At 65.4% G+C, this 9,887-nt stretch overlaps 5 protein-coding genes across 5 annotated transcripts; 1 reads left to right on the top strand and 4 right to left on the bottom strand.

The window, feature by feature from the left end:
* Positions 1-423: 423 nt before the first annotated feature.
* Positions 424-1,326, bottom strand: Q8F55_009320 (uncharacterized protein; the record flags this gene model as incomplete). The annotated part of the gene is made up of 3 exons (XM_069357688.1): positions 424-865; positions 947-1,288; positions 1,322-1,326. 3 exons carry the CDS (start codon positions 1,324-1,326, stop codon positions 424-426), a joined length of 789 nt encoding a protein of 262 aa, XP_069205625.1.
* A 1,080-nt stretch (positions 1,327-2,406) lies between these two features.
* Positions 2,407-3,711, bottom strand: Q8F55_009319 (uncharacterized protein; the record flags this gene model as incomplete). Its single annotated transcript, XM_069357687.1, has 1 exon — positions 2,407-3,711. The coding sequence occupies one exon, from the start codon at positions 3,709-3,711 to the stop codon at positions 2,407-2,409; it is 1,305 nt and encodes a 434-aa protein (XP_069205624.1).
* Positions 3,712-4,017: 306 nt separating this feature from the next.
* On the bottom strand, positions 4,018-6,407 carry Q8F55_009318 (uncharacterized protein; the record flags this gene model as incomplete). Its single annotated transcript, XM_069357686.1, has 4 exons — positions 4,018-5,681; positions 5,717-6,091; positions 6,126-6,324; positions 6,360-6,407. 4 exons carry the CDS (start codon positions 6,405-6,407, stop codon positions 4,018-4,020), a joined length of 2,286 nt encoding a protein of 761 aa, XP_069205623.1.
* Positions 6,408-6,786: 379 nt separating this feature from the next.
* On the top strand, positions 6,787-8,646 carry Q8F55_009317 (uncharacterized protein; the record flags this gene model as incomplete). The annotated part of the gene is made up of 5 exons (XM_069357685.1): positions 6,787-7,103; positions 7,142-7,540; positions 7,573-8,001; positions 8,034-8,159; positions 8,196-8,646. The coding sequence occupies 5 exons, from the start codon at positions 6,787-6,789 to the stop codon at positions 8,644-8,646; spliced, it is 1,722 nt and encodes a 573-aa protein (XP_069205622.1).
* A 30-nt stretch (positions 8,647-8,676) lies between these two features.
* On the bottom strand, positions 8,677-9,849 carry Q8F55_009316 (uncharacterized protein; the record flags this gene model as incomplete). The annotated part of the gene is made up of 2 exons (XM_069357684.1): positions 8,677-9,570; positions 9,688-9,849. The coding sequence occupies 2 exons, from the start codon at positions 9,847-9,849 to the stop codon at positions 8,677-8,679; spliced, it is 1,056 nt and encodes a 351-aa protein (XP_069205621.1).
* Positions 9,850-9,887: the final 38 nt, after the last annotated feature.

Raw genomic sequence — 9,887 nt, 5'->3', positions numbered from 1 at the left:
TAACCCCCTAACCCCCTAACCCCCTAACCCCCTAACCCCCTAACCCCCTAACCCCCTAACCCCCTAACCCCCTAACCCCCTAACCCCCTAACCCCCTAACCCCCTAACCCCCTAACCCGCTAAACCCCCTAACCCCTAAAGTTGCTAACCCCCTAACCCCCTGACCCCCTAACCCCCTAACCCCCTAACCCCCTAACCCCCTAACCCCCTAACCCCCTAACCCCCTAACCCCCTAACCCCCTAACCCCCTAACCCCCTAACCCCCTAACCCCCTAACCCCCTAACCCCCTAACCCCCTAACCCCCTAACCCCCTAACCCCCTAACCCGCTAAACCCCCTAACCCCCTAACCCCCTAACCCCCTAACCCCCTAACCCCCTAACCCCCTAACCCCCTAACCCCCTAACCCCCTAACCCCCTAACCCTAGGTCACAGAGCCAACCCAGCGCGGGTTGGCTTCATCGGGGTCGAAGAGGTCGGGGATGACGCGGGCGGCGACCTTCTTGAAGGTCGAGTTGCTGATCCGGAAGACTTGCAGCGAGAACCGAGAGTATGTCGGGTCTTCGCCGCAGAGAGCAGCGAGCCGTGCGGATTGGGGCGTCGCGTTGGACTCGTGCTCTCGCAAACGTGCCTTCAAACGATAGCCCCTGGGTGGCTCCTCGTGCCCCCGCAACGACAGGCCCGCTGTGCCCGTGTACATCGCCGCGATCTGGGCGAAGGGAGCGGAGCCAGGCTTGGCGAGGGTGCGGAGGGCGCCGAACACGTAGCCGTCGCGACCGGCCCGGTGCTTGGCGACACTCAGGTCGACCAGCGCGCCAAAGCCATCGCGAAGGCCGACCGTGCATGTGTGGGCCACCGCCCTCCGCCTACCGCTCACGCATCCCTGACAATCTTGCAAGCCTCGCAGTCAAAGCTGCGCGTCAGCCCAACCCCACACTCCTACTCACATGACAAACTCGTCCTGGTCAATCGGCGCGATAAACGTCGCGATAAACGACGCCGGCTCGGTGTCGCTGGCGTTGCGGCTGACCGAGTGGATGTCGCCGGGGTTCTCGGACCACGACTCGCCGGGGCCGTACGTCTTGGTCTCGCCGTCGTTGAGACCCGACTCGACGCGGCCGCTAAGAAGCACGGCGGTGACAAAGGCGTTGCCGTGACGGTGGCGGGGGGTGAAAGCTCCAGGTTCGTAGGTTACCTTGATGGCGACCGTCTTGAGACCCGGAGCGTTGGGCAGCGGGTGCGAGAAGAGGGCCTCGGTGGTGGTACCGTCGTTCTTGGTGATGGGGTTGCTGTCTGTCAGCGAGGCAGTGGCGTCTACCCACGGCATGGTTGTTGGTGGTCGTGGAAGAGGAGCTGGGGGATGGTGGTGCGGCCTTATGAACGTTGCGATAGAGCATTGCGTCATACGTCATGTGAGTCGGTTTTTTAGCGAGGCATTTTGGTCCATGACGGTGCACCCTGCGGAGATGCCTTGCGCGCCCGCTGCAATGCTTACCGAGGCGAGTGGGACGATGGGGACGAGGCCACTGCCGCCGGCACCGCGTGGCCGGACTCCGGCGGAAGCGGCAGCGCGGCGACGGAGGTGGGGTGCGGCGGGTGCGAGTCGGCGTCTGACGCGCGGCGGTGGTGAAGGCGGTGGCTCGCCGCCGCCGATACCCACGCCGACGCCATCCTCGGACGGCCGATAAGATTTGCGTGGGCTGGTGAACCCCTGAGATATCTGCTGCAATTCCAAATGCTGACCGAGTAATCTCACGGCGTTGCAGACCCATGCACGCCTTCGATACAGTCAACTCGGCGACTAGGGTAGAATCCACGCGTCGCTCGGCATCCCGCTCGGCGCCGCGGCCACTGTGGAGGGCAGGTTGTTCGGAGCCGAGTCGGGGCATACGCCGAGGCCTTGGCGCGGTCTGTATTGTCGGCCAAGTGGTGAGTTGACAAGGCCAGCCGCAATTACGTGCGCTCGCCGGCATCTACACCCCCACACACACGCCTAAGCGAGCGTCCACCAATCCATCCTCCACCCACCTGCCATCCACACCCCCGGCACTGCACCTCTCGTGACAAGCCGCTGCCTCCGGTCCGACCTGCCCACGTCGCAGCAACTGTGGACGCCGCCGCGAGGCCCGCCCCAACGTCCGACGAGCTGTAGGTATCCCCAAACTCTTGCCCAGTGCTAGTACAAACGCCATGAACACCATGAACACTCCCACTAGCCTGAGCGCTGCCCCGCCGAGTTCGCCGACAGGATCCACCTCGATGCCCTCTGACCCCATCCATGCTGTTGCGGGAAGACTGTGCCTGGTTGCGACGGCGTACTGACCCCCCCCCATCCCCGCGCCCATCCAACCACACATCCATGCTCTTACAACAAGCCTCCACCCCCCACCCAGCACGTACCCCCCCGCTACATAAAGTGCAGCGTGTGCACCACATTCGCGTGCTTGCGGTCGCTCGGCTGCCCCATCACTTGCCACGGCTCGGCCATGACCAGGGCAAAGGTCTTGGCGCCGACGGCGTCGCGGTACTCGTGCTGTGTCAGGATGGTCACCCCGCTCAGTGCCCGCTCGACATCCACGCCGTCGTCGCCGTCACCCCGCCCGAGCGTGCCCCACCACTTGCGTATCTCCTCGTGTATCGCACCCACCAGCAGCTCCCTGCGGTGGTCCCACCCCATGCCCGCGGGGTCAAAGTCCAGGTTGAGCCACTCTGGCTGGAACCGCTCGAGCCCGACGAGCGTGTATCGCACCCGCGGGAGACTCAGCGAAATGGTCTGGATGACGTTCTTGAGGAAGCCGAGGGACGAGTACCCGCCGACGCGCCACGGGCCTGTCGGCTTGGCATACGGCCGGAACACCAGCGTGACGTCCTCGACGCGCGTGTTGTTGGCATCCGGGATCATGATCGACGCGGACGTGAGGTTGGTGCGGAGCATGTTGAAGCTGATCGACAGGGTCACGCTGCGCACTGGTTCAGGCAGCTCGACGATCATGAACGGCGGGTCGACCTTTTCCTTTGTCAGGTTGAAGAACGCAATGTGCGTGTCGGCCGGGAAGGGCAGGGCCGTGGGCTTGTCGCCAAACGACAGCTCGCTGGACCGGACCGTGGTGACTCCGGCCAGCGCGTCCAGCAACTCCTGGCGGCCTGGAGGGGCAAGCAGGTGAAAGTAGCTGGACGGCGCGGCGAGATCCAGCACGCGGGTGTATCTCCGCATGCGCTCGATGCACAGGTCGTGGTCGGCCTTGGCCTGGCGGCCCCACTTGAGCCCTGGGATGCGCTTGCCCCGGCCCTTGACCCCGCGCGTAAACGGCTGCACAATCTGGACAACAATACCCCGCTTCCCAGTCTTGGGATGCACCCGGGTCTCGACGTAGACGTGGACGTGTCGGTAGAGTAGGGCATTGACCGCGTCGTGGAGCGGGCGGGAGACGGCGCGGAGGGTAGAGTAGGTCGCCTTTGGGAGCTGGACGACGAGCAGCTCGACGATGGCCGGGGTGGATAGGATCGCCGCGCCGAGCGAGTAGGTCTGCGTCGGGGGTGTCGGCGGCGCCGTCGACTCTGGCTCGGGCAGAGCTTCTTGCGGCAGGGTCGTCGGGGTCGTCGGCGACGGCGGGAGCGTCGGTGTCGTCGCCGGCAGCGCCGATGCATTGTCCCTCGGTGAACTCTTTACAGCCCGGGCCGACCTCACCCTCGTCGACTTGACCCGCGGCATGGTGTCGGTGCGAGAGATAACCACGAGGTGGTGCGAGGGGGCGAGAGCGGGTGGCGTCGGGGGATATCAGGCCGGTTTCTTCGGTTCAACGGCTCAACATCGAGCGGGAGGTGCCATTGCGCGTGATGCGGCGGTCGTGGATGCGATGCTGGTAGGATTAAGATGCTAGTAGAGTAGATGCAAGTGCACAAGAGTGAGGATGCGATGGACGAGGAGATGCCCACTACGACTTTGTTGTTATTGGCTAGGCACGGAGAGCAACACTGGCCACGTGACAAATGACGTGTACATCCCATGACTCTACGACTACGGCAGCTCACGCACCAGCAGCAAGCTGTTGGTCGTGACAATCGCCTTCCAGTACACGTTGACAAAGATGGTCTGGGTCGCGTCGATGAGAAGCGCCGGGCCGTGCACCTCGGTACCGACAGCCAGCCCGTCGAGCTCGTACACCGGCGCGCTAACCCTCGCACCCGTCCCCTTGACGCCGTTCCACACATACACCTCCTGCTCAAAGTCGGGCTTGCCGGCGGGGACCAGCGCCAGCCGCTTGGCCTCGGCAAAGGTGCTCTCGCCCAGCCCCTCGTGGCTCATCCCGATGCCCCGGACCTTGACGTCGTCGACGATAATGTCCTTGTTGAGCAGGAAGCCAAACTCGGCCTTGTACGCGCGCTTAAACTCGGACGCAAAGTCGTCCGAGCCCGCCGGCGCGGGGATCATGAGCGCAGTGTCGGTGCCGTCGAAGCGCATGTTGAGGACGCGCTCCAGGCGGATGTGGGACTTGTCAAATCCGGCGGCACCGAGGACGTCGGTCACCTTGGCGCCCAAGCCCGCAAGTCGGTCGAGCAGGCCAGGCAATGTCGCGTCGTTGTACCGCTCCGCCGCGGGCTCCTGCTGCTCGTACACCCGCTCGGCCAGGGCCAAGCCATAGGCACTCAGCACACTCGAGTACTTGTGGATCAGGACCCGGTCAATGTTGAGCAGCTCGGAGATCTCGCACGCGTGCTGCCCGCCGGCGCCGCCAAATGACGCAAGCACATGGTCGGATGTCTTGAACCCACGCGCCTCGGTCAAGGTCCTGATCGGCCGCGCCATCGTCTCGTTGGCAATCTTGACAAACCCGTAGACAATCTCCTCGGTCGGCTTGTCAGTGCCGGTGTCGGCGCGCACCTCGGCGACGAGCTTCTCGAACGCCCGCCGCGTCGCGTCCGGGTCGAGCTCCTGGTCCTCGTTCGGGCCAAAGCACTTGGGAAAGTACTTGGGCACGAGGCGGCCGAGGAACAGGTTGCCGTCGGTGAGAGCCAGAGGGCCGCCCTTGCGGTAGCATGCCGGGCCGGGGTGGGCGCCAGCGGATTCTGGCCCGGCGCGGAACAGGCCAGTCTTGTAGGTCAAGCACGACCCGCCGCCCGCCGCGACCGTGTTGATGTCCAGCTGCGGTACGTTGATGCTGATACCCGCGGTAGTCGTCTCGGCGACGCTCTCGTAGCGGCCAGCGAAGCGCGACACGTCGGTGGACGTCCCGCCGACGTCAAAGCCAATGATCGGCGCGCGCTCCTCCTCGTCCCACGACGTCAGCGCGTAGCCGACGACACCGCCAGCCGGGCCCGACAGAATCGACTTGAGTCCGGAAAAGTGCTTGAGCTCGACCAGACCACCGTCCGAGCCCATAAACTCGACGCGCAGGCTGCCGTCGGCGCCGCCCTCAAAGCCAGAGTAGAACCCGCGGAGGTACTCCTGCAGCACCGGCGTGAGATACGCATCCGCCGTCGTCGACTGGCCGCGGGTCGTCATCTTGATGACGGGCAGGAGCTGGGACGAGAGCGAGATGTGTGGGAAGCCAATCTCCTTGGCGACGGCGCCGACGGCCAGCTCGTGCTCGGGGTAGGTGTACGAGTGGGCAAAGCAGACGGCAAGGGCACGGCAGCCGCCGTCGTACAGGCGCTGGAGGTCGGCGCGGATCGCCTTGAGGTCTGTCGCGTCAGCTTGCACCAAGCCCCGCACCCACCTGGCTCCTGCAGGATAACCACTGCCTCGCCACTGATGCCCCGCACAATCTTGTCGCCCAGCAGACGCGTCTGCTCCTCTGCTCCGTTGCCGCTGTACGCCCGGGCGACCGACCCGTCTTCGTTGAACACGAGGGCGTGCTCGGCCTGCTTCGGGTCGGAGGTGTACCCAACAAGCGTGACCCGCTCGTCCACCTCGAGCACCTCGGAGTAGAGCGGCAGGGCACGCTTGATGTTCAGGTCAAAGATGCGCGGGCGGGTCTGGTTGCCGATCTCGAGCAGGTCGCGGAAGCCGCGCGTGATGACCAGGGCGTGGTCCTGGCCCTTGCGTTCGAGCAGCGCGTTGGTCGCAACGGTCGTCGACAGGCGGACATAGTCTACGGTCAGCTCAGCCGAACGGACACTACCCACCGAGATGGTTCACGGGAAGCGGCTTGCCACGGGGCACCTCCGTCCCCAGGACCCGCTCGAGCACACGCCGAACACCCTCGGTCGGCGCGTCGGCATAGTTGCCCGGGTCCTGCGACAGGAGCTTGACGACAAAGTCGGAGCGGCCACCAGGACCAGCCGGGTCGAGGACGGACGCGTAGACGTCGGTAAAGGTGCCGCCCTGGGTGTCAGCAGTGCCGGACTTGGAGCACCTACGCGATCAATGGAGATGCGGATCGAGTGGTCTGGAACTGTTGTTGTCATGGTGGGCGATGTGAGGAGGAGCAAGGTGGTTGTCGTGCCGATATATGCTAGCTCGGCGGCGAGATTGAGTCGGTCGTCGGAGTCGTCCCGTCGTTGCCGCGGGGTACAATCGCGCGGGTTATCGAGGCCGTCGAGTTGAGACGGATGAGACGAGAGGCCAGCAAGAGCCCTCGTCATGGAGCGGAATGGTGGGGATTCGAGCGGGATTGCACCACCCACCAGTTCCGCGGAGATCTCCGACTCCACTGTAGCGCGCATTCCATCGCGGCGGACGTCTTCCGACAGCGACATCGGCGGCGACAGCGACCTCGCCATCACCCATATACATACCCAGCGTCGCCGACACACACCTGGGCATCGCTACTACTCCTCCAGCACCATGACCACAGACACGCCCCGCCGCGCGGCGGCCTACGACCCCATCCTCCTCTCCGTCTTCTCAAACCGCTTCATGTCCATCGCCGAGGCTATGGGCCGCAGCCTGCAGCAGACGTCGATCAGCACCAACATCAAGGAGCGCCTCGACTATAGCTGCGCCGTGTTCGCGCCGACTGGCGACCTCGTCGCCAACGCGCCGTTCATCCCCGTCCACCTCGGCTCGATGAGCTTCAGCGTCAAGCACCAGCTCCAACTCCACGGCCCGAGCCTCAAGCCCGGCGACGTCCTGCTCACCAACTCGCCGACGACGGGCGGATCGTGAGTCCACCGACCACCTCCCCCGCTCACACCCTCAGGCACCTCCCCGACCTCACAGTCATCACGCCGTGCTTCTCCAACACGGACAGCTCCAAGATCATCTTCTTCACGGCGTCGCGAGCGCACCACTCGGACATCGGCGGCATCCTCCCCGGCTCCATGCCGCCGACATCAACAGCGCTGTTCGAGGAGGGCGCCGAGATCCGGTCCCTCAAGATTGTCGACGGCGGCATTTACGACGCCGACGGCGTGTACGAGGCACTGGTCACCAACCCCGCGAGCTACCCCGGCTGCTCGGGCTCGCGCAACTTCCGCGACGTCGAATCCGACCTCAAGGCGCAGGTTGCGGCCAACCACAAAGGCGCGGAGCTTTTGGGTGCCCTGCAGACCGAATACGGCCTCGACACCGTGCAGGAGTACATGGAGCACATCAGGAGGTGGGTGTCGCTGTGGGCAAAGCTGACTCCAGCAACGCCGAGCAGGCCGTCCGCGACATGCTCGTCCGCACAGCCAAGCGCTTCGGCACGCACCTCCACGCGATCGACTACCTCGACGACGGCAGCCCCATCAACCTGACCATCGACATTGACGAGAACACGGGGTCCGCCGTGTTCGACTTTGAGGGCACCGGCCCGGAGCTCCGGGGCAACCTCAACGCGCCAGTGTGCGTCGTCAACGCCGCGGTGATCTACTGCATGCGCTCCATGATCGGCGAGGACATCCCGCTCAACGCCGGGTGCCTCACCCCGCTCGACATCCGCATCCCGGAGGGCTCGCTCCTGTCACCGTCGCCCACCGCTGCTGTGTGCGGCGGCAACGTCATGACGTCGCAGCGGATAACCGACGTCGTACTCAAGGCGTTCAATGCGTGTGCCGCGAGCCAGGGATGCTGCAACAAGTGGGTAGCGTGTTCAGCCCCGCTGACTCCAGCTTGTCATTCGGCGTCGGCGGAAAGGACCCCGTTACGGGAGAGGTGACGCAGGGCTGGGGATACTACGAGACGATTGCTGGCGGCAGCGGCGCCGGCCCAGGCTGGAACGGCACAAGCGGTGTCCAGTGAGTCCAACGTCTGCTGCCAGCGCTAACGCCCAGCGTGCACATGACCAACACGCGCATCACCGACCCCGAGATCCTCGAGCGCCGCTACCCCGTCATCCTACGCGAGTTCAACTTCCGGCCGGGCTCGGGCGGGGACGGCGCGTACAAGGGCGGCAACGGTGCTGTGCGGACGCTGCAGTTCCTCCAGAGCCTGCAGGTGTCGATCCTCAGCGAGCGCCGCGCACGCGCACCCTACGGCGCCAACGGAGGCAGCGACGCCAAGACCGGCCTCAACGTCTGGGTCAAGGCGCCGCGCGGCGACGAGGCAAGTCGCAGGGTCAACATTGGCGGCAAGGGCACCGTGTGGTTCGAGGCCGGTGACGCGATCGAGATCAACTCGCCCGGCGGCGGCGGATGGGGCAAGGGCGAGGGCGAGGTGGTGCACAGTGGCACTGGGTTTGAGCCGCGCGGCCGACTCGCCGACGCCGCAAACGTCGAGTTCTAAGATGCAACAGATGGTACAATGTGCATACTCTTACATGCCACCGCCGCCGGGGCCAGGCTTCACACAGTTGCAGTACACTTCCGTTCCATTCTTGAACGAATCCCCTCCCAAGTCCACGACAGCTTTGTGGTAGGCAGCAGCCCGAACACGGCAGTCGAGGATCGGGGAGATCCAGTTGAACGGCACGCCCTCGCACTTCTCGTCGAGACAAGCCTTGAAGGCGTCGTCGCACTGCACCTTGCTCTTGCTGCAAGTGCCGTAGCAGACATCGTGGCCATCGCAGCACTCGCCGAACCGGTAGTTGCGGATGTCTTCCGAGACCCAGTTGACAAACTTGGGTCCACACCCGTTCGAGGTCGGCGTCTTGCCCTTGGACGCGGCGCGCAGGGGGGCGGGGCAGCGGCCCGAGTCGTAGCTGATGGTCGGGGTGGGACGCGGGGGCTCTGGGGTCCTGGTCGGGTCGGGGGGAGGTGTGTCGTCGCCATCGTCCCCATCGTCGCCACCACCACCACCCTCGTCACCACCGTCGCCACCACCGCCGCCACCACCACCACCACCGCCGCCACCACCGCCGCCACCTCCACCCCCACCCCCACCCGAGGCAAACAACTTGCCCCAAGTGTCCTGCCCCACAATCCCGTCGGCCGTGAGCCCCCACCTCGCCTGGAAGTCCCTGGCGGCAGCGGCGGTCGCAGGTCCAAAGATACCATCGGCCTCGACGCCGAGGAGGACCTGCGCCGCCTTGACGACGTTGCCATTAGAGCCCTGGCTGACCTCCTTGAGCAGAGCGCCGAGGGTGGCAGGGCCAGGGATGCTGTCGGCGTCGAGCCCGACGCGCCCCTGGAAGGCCTGGACGGCGCCGGCGGTGGCCGGGCCCCAGATACCGTCGGTGACGAGGTCGTAGCCCTGGTCGTGGAGGAGGTGCTGGAGAGCGAGCTTGTGGGTCGCGGGTGCGTCGGTGCCGGCGTAGGCGCCGGCGGCAAGGGGGCCAAGGTTGCGGGCGTGGATCTGCGGTCAGCGTGGCGGAGGGCCGTGGCTTACGGTGTTGGCGAGGGGGACGTCGCGCTTGGCGAGATCGATGGCCTGCGGGGCACCGACCGACCGGTCCTGCACGGCGACGGCGCTGCCACCCTGGGGGTAGGCGAGGACGCCGGTTTGGAACGTGAGGAGGGGGAGGAGTGCGAGGAGAGTAGTTGCGCGCATTGTGGTATGAGTGGGACGTCAGTTGCTCCCACCTCGTC

The sequence above is a fragment of the Vanrija albida genome (assembly GCF_041260175.1).
Source record: "Vanrija albida strain AlHP1 chromosome Unknown contig_7, whole genome shotgun sequence".
Taxonomy (NCBI): Eukaryota; Fungi; Basidiomycota; class Tremellomycetes; order Trichosporonales; family Trichosporonaceae; genus Vanrija; species Vanrija albida.
Note: the sequence above shows the minus strand (reverse complement) of the source record. Positions and strands in the feature narration are given on the sequence as shown.